Raw genomic sequence first — 22,205 nt, forward strand, 5'->3', positions numbered from 1 at the left:
TTTGGCATCGAAAAACTCACTTAGTTACTCTACCATATATAGAGAACTTTAATGAAAATCACATTCCTACTAAAGCTCGCCCTTCCGAAATGGATGCCAGGCTTCTTAAGCTATGTGATGAAGAAATCAATTCTCTTCTCCAAAAAGGTCTTATAACTCCATCAAAATTCCAATGGAGTTGTGCTGCTTTTTATGTGAAAAAAGCTCCTGAAATTGAAAGAGGTGCTCCTTGGCTTGTTATAAATTACAAACCTTTGAATCAGGTTCTAAAAACAATCAGATATCCGATTCTAAATAAAAAAGATTTATTAAATAGATTGCATAAAGCCAATCTATTTTCAAAATTCGATCTCAAGTCAGGATTTTGGCAAATCCAAATTCATCCTAAAGATAGATACAAAACAGCATTTACTGTTCCCTTCGGACATTTCGAATGGACTGTAATGCCTTTTGGTCTAAAAGATGCTCCTTCTGAATTCCAAAACATTATGAATGATATCTTTAATCCTTATAAAGATTTCATTCTCTCATATATAAATGACTTACTCATCTATTCCCAAAATATAAATCAACATTGGAAACATTTAGAAATTTTTAAATCTGTTATTGAAAGAAATGGTCTTGTTCTTTCTTTAAGAAAGATCAAGCTCTTTTAACTAGAAATTCAATTTCTAAGATTCAAAATCTCAAAAAATACAATCAGGCCAATTTAAAGAGTTATTGATTTTGCAGATAAATTTCCTGACAAAACTACTGATAAAAAACAACTCCAACGATTTCTTGGATGTTTAAATTATATATCTGAATTTTATAAAGATTTAGCCAAAGACAGAGCTCTTTTACAAAATCTTTTAACTAAAAAACCAAAAACTATTTGGTCAGATGACCATACAAATGCCCTCAAAAATATCAAATTGAAAGTTCGACATCTTCCTTGTCTCAATCTTTCAAACCCCGATTTTCCAAAAATCATCCAGACTGATGCTTCAGATATCGGTTATGGTGATATTCTTTTACAGAAAGATCCCAAAGACAAAGAGCAACTTGTTTGTTTTACTTCTGGTACTTGGAACCCAACTCAACAAAATTATTCTACTATTAAATTGTTAATGGTTTCTTGTATCCAAAAATTCCAAAGCGACATTTTAAACCAAAAATTCATTCTTCGTGTCGATTGCCAAGCTGCTAAAAAAGTTTTGAAAAAAGATATGAAAAACTTAGCTTCCAAATAAATATTTGCAAGATGGCAAGCTATTTTATCAATTTTTGATTTCGATATCGAGTTTATCCCGGGGAAAAAAAATTCTTTGCCTGATTTTTTATCTCGCGAATTTTTACAGGGAAAACTGAATCGAGATCTACCCTAAAACCTCCAAAATGCCACAAAAAGTCAAAAACAAGGGAAAAGAACTAATGGAATTAGAAATCAAGAATTCCTTCTTTCCTCTTCTCCAGACTCCTCTCCAGATCAGAGAACAGAAAAACCCTTCAATCCAAATTGTCCCAAAAGACCCATTTCAAACAATCCAAAATCCTCCAAAAACAGCATTCATACCAAATACCAAAAATCCAGAAGAATACAAACCAAAAGGAAAACATAGGGTATTAACCCTAGATTCAGAATTCTCCAAACTTCCAGAAGAAATTCTCATCCCAAAACTATTTCTTCCAAATAATCATTTTAATCCAAGACAGCCAAATTTCTCTAGAAACTTCTATGAAGCTATTCTGATCCAAACCAAAAGTGCAATTTTTGAGCATCGCACTAACTAAAACCAAAAAGAAATTTCATTTTCTAAAATGAAAATCATCAACATCATTCTCCAAAAAGAATAGGGAAATTCTCTTTCCCAAGTCCAACATATCCAGAGTCCTGATGGAAAATCTCACCCCTTTTCCTATTGGGATTATATGGTTGCATGGAAAAATGCTCTCTTATTCCAAAATTCTGAAAACAGCCATTCATGGTTTTTAAACTTTTCAAGACCATATACCAAATCTATTCCATCATGGTTTTATACTCAATGGTGGATTTTATTTGGTGGTCATTCAAACATTTTGCCAGAAACTTTACTTTCTCATTTTTCAAATCTTGAGAAAACTCAAAATCCTGAATTCCCAGGATCTTTTCTGATGCAATACTATGCTAAATACGGAATCCCATGGATTCTTCAATGGAAATATGAGGTTTTACCCTTTGAATATCAAAATGTCAAAGTTTTATTCCAGTCCACATACATCAAGTGGTGGAATAAATTTGATTGCTCCATTGTTCTCGAAGCAACAAAGAAGCAGTCTTCCTCCAAAAAATTGCCAAAGTCATTCAAAGAGGCTATTGTAGCATCATCTCCCCCAGATGAAACAGCCAAATTAAAGAAAGAACTGAGTGCACTCAAAGCTGCATTCATTGCTTTCCAAGATCAAGTATCTAGCCGTCAAGGATCAACTTATGTAGAATCTGAAGAATCTTCAACAGCTGCTCCTGACTTTGATCTTCATCCTGATGATCAAAATGTATTCTTATAAAATTTTGAAAAATTCAAAATGCAAGCACGAAGCCAAATTAAAGCCAAATGCAAGCACGAAGCCAAATTGAAGCTAAATTGAAGCCAAATACAAGAACCGACAGTTAAAGAAGCACCGACAATCAAAGCCGAAGCCAAGCTGTCTCCGCTACCTGCTAAAAGACATGACATCGGAAAACTCCAAAATAGCTACTGCAGCGAATCTACTGTAGCAGCACGCATTCCACTGTAGCACTTTTACTATTCACTTTACAGAATAGTAAAACCATACAGTGCCAAAACCAGTTACTATGCGCCCACAGTTTCTTTCCCCCTGTTTTGTAAATCCGCTTTGTAATAGTTCTATTCCAAACTCTATATAAGGAGTGTAGTTTTCGTTTAAAAAACAGGAATTCGAATAGCGAATTCAATGTTTAGTCCAAGAGAGTGCTTGACTAGCAAGCAACTGTGAGCCTTCTTAATTTCCTATTTTCTCTGGTTTTCTCTTTATTTCGTTTTTGTGTGACACTGCTGTATGTAATACTACTGGCAAGAAGATCCTGGCAAAAGTGGTATCATTTATATATCCATCATTAAAATCCTCCTAAGGCCCACTGTACTGTTTATTTGACATCTAATATGTTGATTAGGTCATACGGGGCCAAATGAAGGGGAAAAACAAAAATCAGTTTGATCCAAAACTTTTATGGCCTCAGAATGTTTTTTAATGGTTAATGCTCATTCAACACTGTTTCCTGGAATGTGGTCCACTTAAGATTTGGATATATTTCATTTTTAGTCTCATACAGTAAGATGATCTTTAAAAATGGATAGATGACATGGATTAAACACATACATCATGGTAGGGTTCACAAACACCAACCACCAGCCATTGGATGGTGTCAGGGGGAGTAGCCAATCCGTTCCCCTTATTTGTGGTGTGGTCCATTTAATCTTTGGATATGATTCATTTTTTTGATAATTCTCTAAAATTATCTCGAAAAATGGATGAACGATGTGGGTTGATCCCAAATTTTCGATAAATCCAAAACTCAAGTGTACCATGCCACGCGAAACAGTGTGGAATAATGATTTCCACCATTGATACCTTCTTTAGGCCCACAATAATGTTTATTTGACATCCAACATGTTCATAATATCAAAAAGATATAAATGAAGAGAAAACACAAACATCAACTTGATCCAAAATTTTATGTATGTTATTTTTAATGGTGGACCCTACTTTGTAGTCCACTTAAGACGAACCATGGATGGTCTTGTCATGGGCTCCGTGGGGCCCACCATAATGTATTTGGTTTATCCATTCCATCCATTAATTTTCATAAATATTTCTAGTTCTTTATCCCAAAATTAAAATAGATTGAAGGCCCAAGTGGACCACAACATAGGAAGCACATGTGATTTAACCTTCATGTTTCCTACCATGTGGTTCACTTGAGCCTTCAATCTAGCTGATTTTTGGTTTCATATCCTAAAATAATATTTCAAAATAGATGGACGGCTTAAATAGAATATATATATTTTTGTAGGTCCTATGGAGCCCCTTACACCACTGTCAATTATTAATGGTGTGGCAACTCTTTAGCCACAGATTAAAACCGTAGTGACTACTTATCTTTCTCGGGACGGATCATCCTTTGGCAGTGTCCTTGGGACCAGGTTCTCTGATTGAGGAGTTGATCTGATTGGTCCCAGTGTCTGCAGGGGTTGCCTTGAAAATCTTCCAAATTGGAAGGATTCTAGCCCTTCAACCAATGGTCCACAAATGGACAGTTAATGTGGAGCCCATACCATCAATGGTTTTTAATATTGAACAATGGTCATATGGATTCTGTACCATTTGTACATGCTGCAAATGATCAGGACCCTTTATTTCTTCCTCGAGCACTGTCCCCCGTCCCCCACCCTCCAAATGATGAAATTACTGAAATCACCATTTTGGATAATTCTATAAAATGATCTCGAAAAATGGATGAACGGTGTGGGTTGATCCCAAATTTTCGGTAAATCCAAAACTCAAGTGGACCATGCCACACAAAATAGTGTAGAATAATGATTTCCACCGTTGATACCTTCCTTGGGCCCACAGTAATGTTTATTTGTCATCTAGCATGTTCATAATATCAAAAAGATATGAATGAACGGAAAACACAAACATCAGCTTGATCCAAAACTTCTATGAATGTTATTTTTAATGGTGGATGTTCAATCCCCACTTTGTAGTCCACTTAAGCCTTGGACCCGCCCCAATTTTTAGTTAATATCTTAAAATGATCCGAGAAAAGTGTTGTATGGTATGAAGAATGTCAATCCATGACTTGGGTGGGCCACACCACATAATATAATGGAGAGGGGTTTCCTTAAAACTTTCATAATCATATATTGGGCCTACCTAAATATAATTCACATATCTAACCCACTCATTATATGTGTCCCACTTGGATGAGGGGTCAGACCAATTTTCAATTGCATCCAAAACTCATGTGGGCCCCACCAAGTGCTTTTATATTTTTTTAGGATGTCTTCAATTAGTTTTAGATGGTATGGCTCACTTAAGTTTCGTATACAGATGATTTTTGAGATATCTCATAACCTAAAGGGGACACATCAAATCCATGGGGTTGATGTTCGACACACATCATGATGGGGCCCACAAAACTTACTAACATCAATTCTTAGGTTCTCACGAGGTCAGTAAGTTGGGTCACAATTTTGACCAGAATACTTAGCCCATTTTACATATGTCTGGTCCATTCACTCTATTTTATGGATCATTACCCTCAATTTGACTAGTTATTCGCCCCGATCATGCTACATATGAGAAAGATATTGGGTAAAAATGAGGCATATCATAATCTTAAATAGACCACATGACAGGAAATAGTGTTGAATGAGCGTCAACTATTTAAAACATTCTGCGGGTCATACAAGTTTTGGATCGAGATGATTTTTGTTTTTCCCCTTTGTCTAGGCCTGTATGACATAATAAACATATTGGATGCCAAATAAACAGTACAGTGGGCCTTACGAGGATTTTAATGATGGATATCCAACACTATTGTTTTCATGTGGTGTGGTCCACCTAATATTTATATACCTCTCATTTTTGGGCCCCACCATAATGTATGTTCAATATCCACACCTTCCATCCATTTGGAGAGATCATTTTAGGGCAATATCCAAAGATAAATCCAAAGCTCCAGTGGACCCCCAACACAGAAAACAGTGGGGGACAATGACACCCACCATTAAAAACTTTTAAAGGCCACGAAAGTTTTAGATCAAGCTGATATTTGTGTTTTACCTTATTTCATGTCTTTTTTAACTTTTGAACAAGTTGGATTTCAAATAAATATTATGGTGAGCCTTAGGATAGTTTTTGTCACGCCCCAAACCCAGAAATCGGATTCACAGGAATCCCGATCGCCAAATCTGGTGCCAACAGCCTCCGTAGTACCCAATTCTCTGCTCATAGCGTTCATACGCTAAATTCCGATCCTGGGATCATACGAGGAGGATTTTTTTTTTCCAATGTACATTTAACTGGTAATAAGCATAACCACAAGTTTACCCAAATCATAAGGCAACATCATCATCACATATCCACTGATATAATCATTTGAGTACAATGCTGAAAGGGAAATACATAAATCGAAAATTAAGTTCCAGAAGACCGCTGCACGCTCTAAGCTCAACACTGCTGCAACCTAACATCACCTGCACGCATCTATCGTGCATAAGCTTATAGAAAGCTTAGAGGGTGGTGTAAGTGTGTGTACAAGGTAAGTGCCAAGTATTCCATACAATGCCATCATCATACAATACCAGAAATACTGGTAATCGATAAATCGTACATTGTCGGAATAAGCAAAAAGACTGACAAGATCATGAATTATCAGAGTAAGCAGAAATACTGACAAGATCATAAATCATAAGATATCAAAGTAAGCAATATAGAACAGCTACATAAATAAAGAGTCATAAAAATCCAAATATCAGATGTCGAGGATGCGATGCAATATACAATTCCTGATGAGTTCACGAATAGCGTCAGCCGTATCTAGACCATATAAATGCAAAAACGCAGTAACCTAAAATATCGTATGCTACGAATGTCATGCAATATGCGGTGCGAATGGAATGACCATACTGGAATGTGAAATTGGGATGATAGTACATAGTATCGCAGGCTATGGGGTCCATTACAAGGGACTTCTATCCAAACCAGTCCCGTACCTAAATTTGGATAGTCAGACTCAATGTGGTAAACTCCTAATCTCAGGTTAGTCGCGTGCCCCAACCGAAATCCTGGTCATTACGAAGGCACACGTAACAAATAGTTACGTACCACCAACCCGAGTGGATAGTGAATGAATGAATGCATGAATGAGTATGCAACTCCTACTCACTAAATCCACATATCAATACAGTTCATCTCTAGGATCATCACCGGGGTTTAGTACACTCCAAATGGCACTGCCCCTCTCCCAGTAGCACAGTCCAAGTAAGCGTAAGAAACCTCACTATCCGCCTGGCCAATAGTCTGTCAATACATATTTGACACGTCGATAGCGGACCCATTCACGAGCTGGTCAAACTCAACCTAGTAATGCCCCCTACCCTCGGGTAGGTAAGGCCACACCCCCTCCCAACCAACCACGACACAATGGGAGACGTGGCCTCCTGGTATTCGGCACTCAGGCGCTCATTTATCCACTCGATCTCGACATTGGGGCGTCTCCTGGCCACGGAGGTTTATGGATTTTCACCTAGGGACATCTATGGTGCCCGTATGCTAGAACCAAACATCTCCGGTGTCCCATTTGGCCATCCACAATATGCTTGTGAAGGCTACAGCCCTGATGTCGCTAGGGCGTACAGTAATCATAATGCGAGATGCATGAGTCATACAATCCAGTCATGCATCTATCCTTTGCATACCGCGTGCTCATGTAAGATAACCTCCGCCTATCAGGGAGTCTCATAACAACATGCTCAATGACATATGCAATGATCAACCACATCTTATAACAAACATGCAGATGATACGTATGGGCATGTATCATGATGCTATGCTGTCACATGCTCATAATCGGTATCAATAACCAGCATCGACAATCGACCTTGACAATGTGGACATTTAACTAACATTGCCCCCAAGGAATGACCCACATAAAGCCAAACATATAATGGGCCCACAGCCTCACACAAATACCTAATATACAACACAATGAGCATTACTCAAGGGTAACATATACAGAATATGTGGGCCCTGCTCATGGGCCTCAAATACATGACATATGGGCCCTGCACATGAGTCTCGAATACATCAAATAGGCCATGCATCATGAGCCTAATACACATCGCAATGGGCCTTGCCCATGAGCCACGAATACATCACAATGGGCCTTTCCCATGGGCCTTAAATACATCACAATGGCCCTTATTACATAGACCTCCTATTCATATTAAGCCTTAAACACGGTTGAATACACATCATAATAGGCCTCAACTATGGGTCGCGTATATATTATATAGGTCTCGACAATCAGCCTCAACATTCGAAATCGGTCTTAACAATCGGAATTGACACTCGGAATCAGCCTCGATACTCGGCCTCAACAATCAGAATCGGCCTCGATACTTGGCCTCAACAATCGGAATCGATCGATAATCGGGATCGGTAAATCGGTCACGTCAATCGGCTATCAGTCACAACAATCGAAATCGATCAATAATCAGAATCTACAAATCAGTCATGCCAATCAGAGTCGGCAATCGGTCACGACAATCCGAATCGATCGATAGTCAGAATCGGCAATCAGTCACGATAATCGAAATCGATCGATAATCAGAATTGGCAAATCGGTCATGTCAATTAGAGGCGGCAATCGGTCACGACAATCGGGATCGATCGATAGTCAGAATCGGTAAATCAGTCACGTCAGTCGGCAATCGGTCACAACAATGGAAATCGATCAATAATTAGAATCGGCAAATCGGTCATGTCAACCAGTGTCGGCAATCGGTTACGACAATCAGGATCGATCGATAGTCAGAATTGGTAAATCGATCACGTCAGTCGGCAATCGGTTACGACAATCGAAATTGATCGATAATCAGAATCGGCAAATCGGTCATGTCAATCAGAGTTGGCAATCGGTCACAACAATCGGGATCGATTGATAGTCAGAATCGGTAAATCGGTCACGTCAGTAGGCAATCGGTCACGACAATCGGGATCGATCGATAGTCAGAATCGGTAAATCAGTCATGTCAATCAGAATTGGCAATCAGTCACGACAATATGGATCGATTGATCAAGGCTTAAGGGAATGTCACAATGTGGACATTAAACTATCACTACCCATTAATGTGGACATTTAACCATCATTGCTCCCAGGGAGTGGCCCGCATAGAGACAAACATAAAGTGGACCCATGGCCTCACACATGGCCTAATATACATTACATGGGCCTTATACAAGGGCCACATATACATCAAGTGGATCGCATCTATGGGCCACACCAAGGGGCCTCATATACATCAAGTGGACCGCGTCCATGGGCCACACCAAAGGGCCTCATATATATCAACTGCGCTGCATCAATGGGCCGCACTAATAGGCCTAATACATATCACTACAGGTCTTGGCCCATATGCCACGAATACATCATAATGGGCCTTGCCCATGGGCCTCAAATTCGAGCAGGTGGACCCCATCATATGGCCCTTGTATACATCACATTGGGCCTCACTCACGGACTCAATATACATCACAATGGGCCTCTCTATCTAGGCCGCAATTCCATCATAATGGGCCCTATCCCGTGGGCCTCAAATACATCATAAGGGGACTCTCAAATGGGCCCAATGTACATCACATCAAGGTGGGGCCCACATATCAATTAGAGGTCATTTTATAGCATTGCCAAAAATAAATCTCATAAAAGGATCACCTGGGACATACCACAATAACAGTGGAGATAATGATTTTCACCGTTTAAATTCGTGGGGCCCACCATTTTATTTTCCGTCCAACCAGATCATATGGTCACAAAGTCCTGAGTTGAATGGAAAAACAAATGTCATACTGATCCAAAATTCTTGTGACCCAAATAAAAAGAGGGTTTCAGTGGTGGACGTTCAATCTCCACTGTTTCTACTGTGTGGTCCACCTGACATACCGATCTCCCTCATTCTTGTCTTAAGCCTGAAGGCAGGCTCGTCAAATGATTGGACGGTGAAGATGTAAAAACACATTAAGGTGGGCCACGTCAAAATGGATGGGCGGTGGATATACCATACATGGGATCCATTGCACACGTGCAGCAGGTGTGGGATGGCCCCACACGAGCTGAAAATAGATGGACGGTATGCGTGAAACACATGGATCACGGTGGGGTCCACGGTCCTGGACGTAAGGACGGGATGGATGTAGAATAAATGCATCATGGTGGGCCTACTGTTGGGTCCCATGGACCCAGCCATACCGAGCAGCAGGACGCTGCTTGCTGCAGCGTTCTCTGGACGCTGACAGCAGCAGCTTCTTGCACGTTATTTTTTATTTTTATTTTTTAATTTGTTTTTCCTTGGTTTTCATAGGTGGGGCCCACATCTTGATGATCCACTCCGTCTACTGGACTCCTAGGATCGTGACAGATATAATGAGCCCAATATTCGATAATTTCGGTGCATAAAGACATCACAGCAGGCCATAACAGTTGAAATCCCCAAAACTACTGTTTTCTACAGTGTGGCCCGCCAGAGACTCGGTTTGGTTTCACCTTTCGGCTCAACGCCTAAATTGAGCTGAGAAATTGGATGGACAGAGGAGATATAACATATGTCAGAGTGGGGGCCATATCTAGCGAAGCAGATGGACAATGTGAATACATACTTACATCACGGTAGGTTCCACCGCCCAGGGGTGCACGATGGACAGTGGGAATATAAAACTCATGCATCATCTGGGCTCCAGCATGGATGGACGCATGCTTCAGGTGGGGTCCATGTGCACGTGGCCACCCCACACGTGAAATAAATGCTGTGGTGGTGGGGTCCACATAACATAGGTGGGCGGTGTGTATAGAATACATACATCAATTAGCCCACAGAGCTTACTGACGTTATATACAACAGCTATGCGCTGTTGAGCTGTTACCGAGCAGCCCAACGGATTAACGGTGCAAATTAGGTGGGTCCACATGCATGGACACCACATGCTATCTAGGCAGACCCCATGGCTGATGACCAGCGTAGGTAAAACACTTACCTCATGCGGCCTCATGACCTGATAGGTGTGGATCTCACACATACAGCATGGTGGGTCCCATCTAGATGGACGGACGGCATGGGTGAATTCCGTACATCATGTGGGATCCATCCATGTTGGCCACACGGCCACCTCATATTCAAAAGGAATGAAAAAGAGGGAGAGAAAGAGACAGAAAAATGGCGTAATGGAGGGACCCCCAACACTATGGGCCCCTCTTAGATCTACAACACATTCATCAAAACGGGTCCCACTAGGATCCAAAGGCCAAGATCTATTGTAGAAACACCCACCTTTGATCTCCTCTTCCCTCTTCCGCATATAGCCTCTAGAGCTCCAATGGAACGATTCCAACGGTTGAGATAAACTTTGGATGGTGGGAATGGGAGGTAGAAAGGTGATAAGGAGTGGGCCACACTTGACTCTCTCATAGGTGGCTTGGACTTTGGCTCTCCTTTGGTGCTTGGGGATGGAGTGAGAAATGAAAGAGATGATGGGTTGTTGTAAGGGAGATGGGATGGAGGGTATTGTTTCTTTTGACTTTTGGTAAGAAGGGAATGGTTACGTATGGGTGTTGTTGACTTAGTGAAGAGAGAAGTATGGGTGAGTGATGGCTTATGATGGGATGTACTTGCTTTATGATTGATGTGATGGATGGGACATGTTGTAGAGATTCTCTCGGAATTCGCAATGCGCGAAGTTTTTCTCGAACTGAACGCGGGCCCACATCTCCTGGCCTGGGTATCGGATCGGTATGCGAGTCACAGCGTTAGAATCGCGGCGATGGCGCGGTCGCTAAGGTATAAGTTTCGGGTCGAGCCGACTCTGATATGTGGGACATGACTCAGGATCACGTGCAAACGTCGATAACAAATCGCGAGTCACCGAAATTCGACTGGGAGGACCACGGAAGCCTACGGAACAGTACAGTCTAAGATACAAGTCTTACAGTTTCAACGGTGGGAATCACTCTCCTCACTATTTTTTGTGGTGAGGTCCACTACATCTTTTTATCTGCCTCATTCTTTGGCTCATGCCCTAAAATAATATCTCAAAATGGATGGACAGTGTGGATACAACACATACATCATAGTGGGGCCCATAGAACTTGGTGACGTCACTTCAGTAGCCAACTCACTACTTAACCTGTATCTAAGCCGCACCCATGAGATTGCGGCAGTCTCTCTCTCTCTCTCTGTCTCATACCCTCTCCCTCCTCTCACTCTTTATCTCTCTCTTCCTCTCTCTCTGATCTCTCCACCTTGTCCTCTCTCTCTCTCTCTCTCTCTCTCTCTCTCTCTCTCTCTCTCTCTCCTCAGAGCTCGGAAACCCGATTGGAGATGTCTCAGCTCAACTCTCTCAATCTGTCTCCTTAAAGCTCGAAAACTAGATTGGGGCTCCAACTCAAACCCTCCTCTCGTTCTCTTCCTCTCACCTCAAAAGGTAAAAACCCTAACCCATGACCTAAGCACACACCGACAAAATGAAGGTGGGCCTTAATCCCATTTTGAATTTAAGAATTTTGGTAATCCCAAATTGAATTTAGTGGTTTTGAAATTAGGGATTTGGGTACCCAACTCCCACTTCGAATTTGGGGATTACGGTACCTTAATCACATTTTGAATTTAGGTGTTTTGAAATTGGGGATTTTCGAATATGGGGGTTTTAAAATTGGGGATTATGGTACCCTAATCACATTTCTAATCACATGCTATAATGGATCCAGCCATATTGGTAGTTCAATGGGTTTGGTGCGTGCAGCCTTTTTTGACAACAAAAAGTGTGATTCATACTGCATTGTGGGATAGTGACTGTTTATCATTGCTGTCGAGTATTCTGATTTATACATTTGTTTGAATCAGTCCGCTGACAAATCTCATCCCGATTTTAGAATGTTGATTGAGGACTTTTGAATATGAGTGTGTTTCTTGATTTCTATTGCATGTCATCTCTGTTGGTCCGCTTATTCAGACCTGAAATGATGAATGAAGCGTATAGCTTTGGAGGTCTTAGACAGTGTGATCCTCGACCTGAGATATGAACATCTTTGTGCAAGTGGGTGCCCATGTTTCAGTGCTTCCAGAGCACTTCTCTATTGGCGCTACCTTTTGATGGGCCATGCACTGTAATTCTTCTTCATTTGACAATCATAACCATCTGTGGGTAGATTGTAAATAGGCCGTTAACAAAGAAGTTTGAGCAATGGTCCGCTTTCAACTGATAAAAGGGCCAAAGATTGAATTGGCTAGATTCTCAATTGGGAGGCTTTTGGTGCTACCATTTCAACGGTCTGGATCACAAGACCTTAGCCCCACTTGTACAAACTGAAAATCTGAGTATACTATCTATGTCCCATCATCCTATGGTAAATGATCATATGATTTTTAATCTTCCTTAGTGCTGTTTGGATGCAACTTGCAAAAGCAAAATCAGTGTTTTCATTTAGTAGGTGAAAACCAATCTGATTGATTTTCGAATGGGTAGCATTTTAATTCCTATTTCATCAGTTGATCTTGAAAACTGATCTTGAAAACTATGTTTTCAAGTGGGTTGTCCTATGACTGCCAATTAACCATTGTTTCCCATCAAAATGAGGTTTTCTTCTCCAAACATGGGTTTTAAGAGTGCACGAAAGGGCCCTTAGAGTTTGTTTAGACCTGAGGATTATCATAATATATCATAATAATGTAATAAAAAGTTATATATGTGTGTGTGTATGTGTGCACTACAAGAAAAACGGGCAAAGGCTACAACCAAAAACTGTAGCAAAAGCCTTTTTGTTACGGATATAATCCGTAGCACGTCTGTCATTGTGGTGGGGTAGCTAAATGTATAGCTATGGATTATATCTGTAGCCATAGACACCAATAGCTATGAATTATATCCGCAGCAATAGATACCAATAACTACGAATTATATCCGTAGCAATACCTTTAGCTACCCCACCAATAGCGGCGGACGTGCTACGGATCACATCCGTAGCAAAAGGGTAGCAATAGATACCAATAGCACCAATAATGTAGCAATAGATACCAATAGCACCAATAATATCCGTAGCAATAAATACCAATAGCTACGGACAAAAGCCGTAGCTATAATTACGAATTATATTTATTGCTATTTTTTAAAAATTTTGTAATGATACAACCTGTTTCCATTGAAGAACCTGTTGTGATTGATAACTCATCTAAGCTTAATGCTGATAGAAATAGTACATAAAATGCAATTAGAAAAAAAAAATGATGCATTTATTACAAATAGCAATCAAATCATACAATGCATCCTACATTCACATTTCTAAATAAACAATATTTCACTTTGCTCAACCTATCATAAGAATTACAACTAAAGCGTGCCCTCATGTGCAAGAAACAAATACACTCCAACACAGTAAACACTCTCCATATGCATTCAATAATGCTCACGTTTTTACAGAATTTTCTTCCTTCATACGGTCAATTTCAGCAAATGCAAAAGATAGAGCTTCTTCTTTCCTTGAAACTGCAGATGTAATTTCTGTGGACTTCAACGCAAGATCACTTTCAAGTTTTGAAACCCTTCCCTTAAGAAAATTAATTTCTTCCTCCACTGACTTCTTTAGCTTGTCAGCCTGTAAAAAACAGCATTTGTATACACAATCAAACAAGCATGCCTGTGTACACATCTCAAAAAAAAAAAAAAACTTATACATGAAGAAATAAAAAATGTACCTACAAATCTTCTAAACTATGGCAAATTCCAACATGAGTAATGTGTTCAAACCTAGGATGGACTTTTAAACACAAAACCTAAGTTTAGGTTAAGGTTATAGGTTTAGGTTTTAGGTTTTGGTTAAGGTTATAGATTTAAATTAGGTTTGAGTTATAGGTTATAACTTTAGAGAATTAAGAATAGGTTAAGGTTTAGGTTTAGGAAATCGGATTCGGGTTCGGGATCGGGTTTAGGTTTGGGTTTTCAAGTTTAGGTTTAGGTTTAGGTTAAGGAGTTGAGATTATGATTAGTTGTAGGTTTAGGTTTATGAATTTGAGAATACATTTAGGTTTTAGGTTTAGGTTTAGGTTATAGGTTACAAGTTTAGATTACAGGTTTAGGTTTTAGGTTTTAGGTTTAGGTTATAAGTTATAGGTTAAGGTTTAGGTTATAAGTTTTGGTTTAGGTTAAGGTTATAGGTTTAGGTATAGGTTAAGGTATAGGTTTAGATTATAGGTTTAGGTTAAGGTTTAGATTTAGGTTATAGGTTATAGGTTAAAGCTTTGGGGAATTGAGAATAGGTTAAGGTCTAGGTTTAGGAAATCAGGTTTAGGTTTGAGATCGGGTTTAATTTAGGTTTTCAAGTTTATGTTTAGGTTAAAGAGTTAAGATTAGGATTAGGTGTAGGTTTAGGTTTAAGGATTTGAGAATACATTTAGGTTTTAAGTTTAGATTTGAGTTTAGGTTTTAAGTTTAGGTTAAGGTTATAGGTTTAGGTTAGGTTTAGGTTAGGTTTAGGTGTAGCTTATAGGTTATAGCTTTAGGGAATTGAGAATAGGTTAAGGTTTAGGTTTAGGAAATTAGGTTCGGGTTCGGGATCGGGTTTAGGTTTGAGTTTTCAAGTTTAGGTTTAGATTTAGGTTAGAGAGTTGAGATTAGGATTAGGTGTAGGTTTAGATTTAGGTTAGAGAGTTGAGATTAGGATTAGGTGTAGGTTTAGGTTTAGGGATTTGAGAATACATTTAGGTTTTAGGTTTAGGTTTAGGTTTTAGGTAAGTTTAGGTAATAGGTTCAGGTTTAGGTTTTAGGCTTAGGTTATAGGTTATAAGTTTAGGTTATAGGTTATAGGTTATAGGTTTTGATTTAAGTTTAGGTAAAGGTTTAGGTTAAGGCTTAGGTTTAGTTTATAGGTTATAGGTTATAGGTTCAGGGAATTGAGAATAGGTTAAGGTTTAGGTTTAGGAAATCGGGTTTGGGTTTGAGATCGGGTTTAGTTTGGGTTTTCAAGTTTAGGTTTAGGTTAAAGAATTGATATTAGGCTTAGGTGTAGGTTTAGGTTTAAGGATTTTTTAATACATTTAAGTTTTAGGTTTAGGTTAAGGTTATAGGTTTAGGTTAGGTTTAAGTATAGGTTATAGGTTATAGGTTATAGCTTTAGGGAATTGAGAATAGGTTAAGGTTTAGGTTTAGGAAATCAGGTACGGGTTCGGGATCGGGTTTAAATTTGAGTTTTCAAGTTTAGGTTTAGGTTTAAGTTAGGGAGTTGAGATTAGGATTAGGTGTAGGTTTAGGTTTAGGGATCTGAGAATACATTTATGTTTCAGGTTTAGGTTTAGGTTTTAGGTAGGTTTAGGTAATAGGTTCAGGTTCAGGTTTTAGGTTTAGGTTAAGGTTAGGTTATAGGTTATAAGTTTAGGTTATAGGTTACAGGTTATAGGTTAAGGTTTAGCTTATAGGTTATAAGTTTAGGTTATAGGTTATAGGTTAAGGTTTAGGTTATAGGTTTTGGTTTAAGTTTAGGTAAAGGTTTAGGTTAAGGCTTAGGTTTAGGTTATAGGTTCAGGGAATTGAGAATAGGTTAAGGTTTAGGTTTAGGAAATCGGGTTTAGGTTTGAGATCGGGTTTAGTTTGGGTTTTCAAGTTTAGGTTTAAGTTAAGGAATTGATATTAGGATTAGGTATAGGTTTAGGTTTAAAGATTTTTTTAATACATTTAGGTTATAGGTTTAGGTTAAGGTTATAGGTTTAGGTTAGGTTTAGGTGTAGGTTATAGGTTATAGGTTATAGCTTTAGGGAATTGAGAATAGGTTAAGGTTTAGGTTTAGGAAATCAGGTACGGGTTCGGGTTTAAGTTTGAGTTTTCAAGTTTAGGTTTAGGTTTAGGTTTAGGTTAGGGAGTTGAGATTAGGATTAGGTGTAGGTTTAGGTTTAGGGATCTAAGAATACATTTAGGTTTTAGGTTTAGGTTTAGGTTTTAGGTAGGTTTAGGTAATAGGTTTAGGTTCAGGTTTTAGGTTTAGGTTAAGGTTAGATTATAGGTTATAGGTTATAGGTTAAGGTTTAGGTTTTGGTTTAGGTTAAGGTTATAGGTTTAGGTTTAGGTTAAGGTTTAGGTTTAGGTTATAGGTTTAGGTTAAGGCTTAGGTTTAGGTTATATGTTATAGGTTTAGGGAATTGAGAATAGGTTAAGGTTTAGGTTTAGGAAATCGGATTCGGGTTTGAGATCGGGTTTATTTTGGGTTTTCAAGTTTAGGTTTAGGTTAAGGAGTTGAGATTAAGATTAGATGTAGGTTTAGATTTAAGGATTTGAGAATACATTTAGGTTTTAGGTTTAGGTTTAGGTTTTAGATTTAGGTTAGGTTTAAGTGTAGGTTATAGGTTATAGTTTTAGGGAATTGAGAATAGGTTAAGGTTTAGGTTTAGGAAATCAGGTACGGGTTTGGGCTCGAGTTTAGGTTTGGGTTTTCAAGTTTTGGTTTAGGTTTAGGTTAGGGAGTTGAGATTAGGATTAGGTGTAGGTTTAGGTTTAGGGATTTGAGAATACATTTAGGTTTTAGGTTTACGTTTAGGTTTTAGGTTATTGGTGTAGGTTTAGGTTTAGGTTTTAGGTTTAGGTTAAGGTTAGGTTATCGGTTATAAGTTTAGGTTATAGGTTATAAGTTATAGGTTAAGGATTAGTTTATAGGTTTTGGTTTAGGTTAAGGTTATAGGTTTCGGTTAAGGTTATAGGTTTAGGTTAAGGTTATAAGTTTAGGTTGAGGTTTAGGTTATAAGTTAAGGTTAAGGTTAAGGTTTAGGTTATATGTTATAGGTTATAGGTTATAGCTTTAAGGAATTGAGAATAGGTTAAAGTTTAGGTTTAGGAAATCGAATTCGGGTTCGGGATCAGGTTTAAGTTTGGGTTTTCAAGTTTGGGTTTAGGTTTAGATTTAGGTTAGGGAGTTGAGATTAGGATTAGGTGTAGGTTTAGGTTTAGGGATTTGAGAATACATTTAGGTTTTAGGTTTAGGTTTAGGTTTTAGTTTATAGGTTTAGGTTATAAGTGTAGGTTTAGGTTATGGTTACGTTATAGGTTATAAGTTTAGGTTATAGGTTATAGGTTAAGCTTTAGGTTATAGGTTTTATTTTAGGTTAAGGTTATAGGTTTTAGTTTTGGTTTAGGTTTAGGTTTTAAGTTTAGGTCATAGGTTATAGCTTTAGGGAATTGAGAATAGGTTATAGGTTTAGGAAATCCGGATCGGGTTTGGGATCGTGTTTAGGATCGGGTTTAGGTTATAGGTTACAGGTTTAGGTTACAGGTTTAGGTTATAAGTTATAGGTTTAGGTTTATGTTATAGGTTATAGGTTAAGCTTTATGTTTAGTTTATAGGTTATAGGTTATAGGTTAAAGTTTAGGTTATAGGTTAAGGTTTAGGTTTAGGTTATAGGTTAAGGTTTAGGTTTAGGTTATAAGTTAAGGGTGTGGTTTAAGTTAAAGATATGGTCCCTGCAAATACAAATATAAAAATAGTCTGTCCAAATGGACAGCTTCATCATAGTCATAACAGCGGTTCCCACCTTCCAGAACCCTTGCTCAATATCCGGATAGCTCCGACGCACATCCGGATCTACTATCCGGATCTACTTCATCAATTTCGAGATAATATATAAACATAGGCCTGTTCAAATGGCCAGGCCACCCATATTGTTGTTCATAGGAAATGGACAGCTTCATCATGGTCATAACAGTAGTTCCCACTTTCTAGGGACCCCTGCTCAACATCCGGATAGCTCAGACGCACATCCGGATCTATTTCATCAATTTCGAGATAATATATAAACATGGGCCTGACCATTTTTTCTTCAATGAATCATATAGTATGAAGGAAAGAAGACTCACCAATTTAGCTAGCAAGGAGAGAGTGAGAGTGCTTGGAATGTCGCCCTTTCTTTGAATAATGGATGCATATTCCACAATGCAATCTGAGAATGAGTAAGTTTTTTAGTTTCTCCGACAATGCATATGGGCACAGATTTATAAATAAAGATTTTAAATATTGTAAAACAGAGTAAATGATTATATTGACTTCCAAGTATCGACAATGCATATGGGCACAGATATTTTGGTGTGATACTAGCATTGCTATCCTTAACAGATATATACAGTGTAGACTAGCATCGATTTTATGCATATGAGAATGCTCATAGAAAGCGAAAAAAGTAAAAGCATGTAGCAATAGAGAGTCTCAATAGACATACTTTGTAGTATTTGAGTAATTGTGGCCTTTTCAATTTGAAAGTTGTAGTAATCAAGTCCCTCTCAATGTCGAAAGGAGTTGAACTGATTTTAACAACTCAAACCCTCTAAGCTGTGATAATGCCTTTCAGGTCAATCAAGAATATAAAATGCATAGAATTAATTGACAAGAGAATAACAAAAGCAAGGACATACATTGTGTTTACGACCAGCATTATTGAGCTCATCAAGAATGTACTTCCTCGCCCTTGGATTTCTGCATAATGATTCGAAATCATAACGTTGAAAAGTCCATGTTTGAGAGGTCAGTCCACAAATATTTTAAATAGACTTTGAAGTGGTTCTCTTGAACAGTTGAACTTAATGAAAATCACATCAGGGCAATAAAACTTGCTTCGTTCCAGTAGTTCTGTCAACCATCAGATCAGAATCCTTGGGCATCAGCAATATCAAACCATCAAGTTGGTTAATTGTAAGAAATAAGGATGTGTTTGGAAGTGCCTCATTCTTAAGGTCAACAATTGAGTAGCATCAGGAAGCAATAGTTCCATGACCTTCCTGTATGTATCCCATTTCCATTTGGGGAAGAAAAAGCAGGAGAAATAGAAGCCTGCTTGATGTCGGTTCAATGTTATGCATCACCCTGCAATTCAGGTTCATGCATGGTTGGCTAGAAAATCCTGCCAACTGCAGAGCAGGAGAAACAGAAGCCTGCTTGATGTCGGTTCAATGTTATGCATTACCCCGCAATTCATGTTCATGCATGGTTGGCTAGAAAATCCTGCCAACTGCAGTTTGATGCTATGACCAAAGCTGCCTCATTAATCAAGTGATTCATAAATACTTTTACTGTTAGGAAATAAAATCTCCCATTTGCATGCCAATTTATAGATTTGTGTACAAGTATCTACATATGAGTTTTATGAGTGCATGTTTGTTGCAAGTTTCTGATCAGTTTTTATATTAAAACATTTCCAAATAATTTAGCAGACTTTAGTCATTTATACAACTCTCAAACTAATAGTAATTAACTATTTTGCAATATTTATGATCATTTATGTGCATTGTCAACAGAATTGATCATGAGGCAACCAAAATAAGCACCAGTTTTCATGAATGAATATGAAGGATTGCATCAGGCAGCAGACAAAAAACCTTCTCAATCAGATCCAACAGATCTTGGTTATCAACAAACTCTATGTAGCTCCAATTGATTTCCTCTTTTGTGTACTCTTCCTGTTCCATTTTGAAGACATGCTGCCAGTACACAACCCAAGAAAAAATCAAGATATTAGAGGTTTCCAAGATAGAGGCAACAACTTGTCATGGAGTAAGCTAACAAGATAGAGGCAACAACTTGTCATGGAGTAAGCTAACCTGGTTAAAATGCTGTTGCAGCTTCTCATTTGTGAAATTAATGTAGAACTGCTCAAAACTGTTTACCATGAAATATAAGGAAATATCAACAAGGAAATCGAGATTGATCAATCATGTTATGCAACAACAAAGTTGCAGGTGCTTCAGTCAATTAATGGCTTACCTATTACACTTAAAACTTTCAAAACCATATATATCAAGAACTCCAATTAATGATTTCAAGTTCGGGTCCTGCCCAATTGAAACATTGATTTTATCCACAAGCCTGTAAGATAGAAAAAGAATAAAACAAATTACTTTGATAGCAAAATTAATACACCATGAAAACAGCCCTTTCCAACTAAATGTATAAAATTCCAGAAACAACACCATATACAAGCTCTTTTACCAATCAAATAGGCGGAAGTATACTGTTTTTGCTAAACCATCCTGGATAACGATTGCATTAACAGGATCTAGCATTCTCGTAATGACTTCTTCAGGTGTCACCATCACACGTTTAATCAGAGCATCTTCCAAATTCTGGGCGTCACACCTACCACACAAGATTTAGTCCAGATAAACTGATATTAACAAACAATCGTGATAGATAGCAAGCTACATTCCATTACATAGAACAAAAGGGAACATAGTTCTAGGGATATACATGAGAAGTTCAGCTGTCATTTTAAGATGGAATCTAGACTTTTCATCCTTAACGACAAATGAGTCTATCTCCTTTCCCTTTGCAAAATCAATATTACCAATATGAAGAATAGCAGCTACAACCCTGAAAATAGCCGCCTGAAGAGAACAGTAACTATCAGAAATCTGATTGAGCAACCAAATCTAAGAAATAATTTCTACCCAGAGGTGGACCCAACATTGCATCAGATTGACAGGGGAAGGCTGACCTGTTCTTGCTCGCTGATTCCAACTATATCCATAGCCCTCCTGGTTGCAAGATATTCATGAGCATCATTTACTCCGTCTAGATCATAACAATTAGATTGGTTGAGGTAATGGAATGATTCAGGGTTCCCCAATTTGTACTTCTCAATATCCTGCAAGGTTGAGTTAACAATTTCAAAACCATGGCTCTTTAAGTATAAAAAAATGGCATATAGTCTTATGACGCAAAGAAAGTAAATGAGACGGCAGCTGTTTATCTCAGACAAATAAGGAAGTAAGGTGAAAGGAGAATAACTACCTCAGGTGGTGTTGAACAAAGAAGGTAAAAACAATGGTAGTTTCTCTCAGGATCTGAATCTCCCAAGACCATCTTTATTCTCATGCTGAAGTGGCCAAACAGATAAGAGCCCTTGGATTGAAATCCAGTCCCTTTAAACAAAAACATAAAAAAGAAAAAAGAAAAATCCAGTCCTTGGATTGAAATCCAGTCCCAATTGTAATTAGATTGGCACTTAGATTTGCAAATTAACAGATTTCAATCTATCTATCAAGTAAGAACGTTTTTTCCTTCTTTGAGAAATGACACTGAAGTGACACAACAGAAGCTCTGTAAGTGCACTCAATTTTGCATTAAGTCCATTTGAACAATTGATCAGATGACTAACATAGTCGATTCCCCTGATTTTTGGGCTATGGCCCATCTGTATGATTGTGTAGGCCACTACATATGGGACAAATTGATGGCTGTCCAAGCATGTTTTAGCTGTCCATTTGTTTTCTAGACTTTGGTCATCTGATGGATCGACTGCTAATTTGACTAGGAACAGGGCCCAACTGATGGACAGCTTGGATCTTGCAGTTGTTTTCTATCTAGGCACATGTGATGGCATGTAAAGTGGTTGTTGGATTGTAAACGCTTGAGATTTTCAAGT

The 22,205-nt window shown here is 38.4% G+C and overlaps 1 protein-coding gene and 1 long non-coding RNA gene across 2 annotated transcripts; both read right to left on the reverse strand.

The window, feature by feature from the left end:
• Positions 1-14,000: 14,000 nt before the first annotated feature.
• Positions 14,001-18,882, reverse strand: LOC131257388 (uncharacterized). Its single transcript, XR_009177354.1, has 2 exons — positions 18,649-18,882; positions 14,001-14,410 (listed from the first exon to the last, which is right to left on the reverse strand). It is a non-coding gene; the product is annotated as an uncharacterized LOC131257388 (long non-coding RNA).
• A 1,233-nt stretch (positions 18,883-20,115) lies between these two features.
• LOC131217432 (myosin-9-like) lies at positions 20,116-21,421 on the reverse strand. The gene is made up of 6 exons (XM_058212354.1): positions 21,276-21,421; positions 21,029-21,165; positions 20,771-20,917; positions 20,546-20,647; positions 20,383-20,440; positions 20,116-20,262 (listed from the first exon to the last, which is right to left on the reverse strand). Exons 1-6 carry the CDS (start codon positions 21,306-21,308, stop codon positions 20,116-20,118), a joined length of 624 nt encoding a protein of 207 aa, XP_058068337.1. The 5' UTR covers positions 21,309-21,421.
• Positions 21,422-22,205: the final 784 nt, after the last annotated feature.

Source organism: Magnolia sinica, chromosome 10 (genome assembly GCF_029962835.1).
Source record: "Magnolia sinica isolate HGM2019 chromosome 10, MsV1, whole genome shotgun sequence".
Taxonomy (NCBI): domain Eukaryota; kingdom Viridiplantae; phylum Streptophyta; class Magnoliopsida; order Magnoliales; family Magnoliaceae; genus Magnolia; species Magnolia sinica.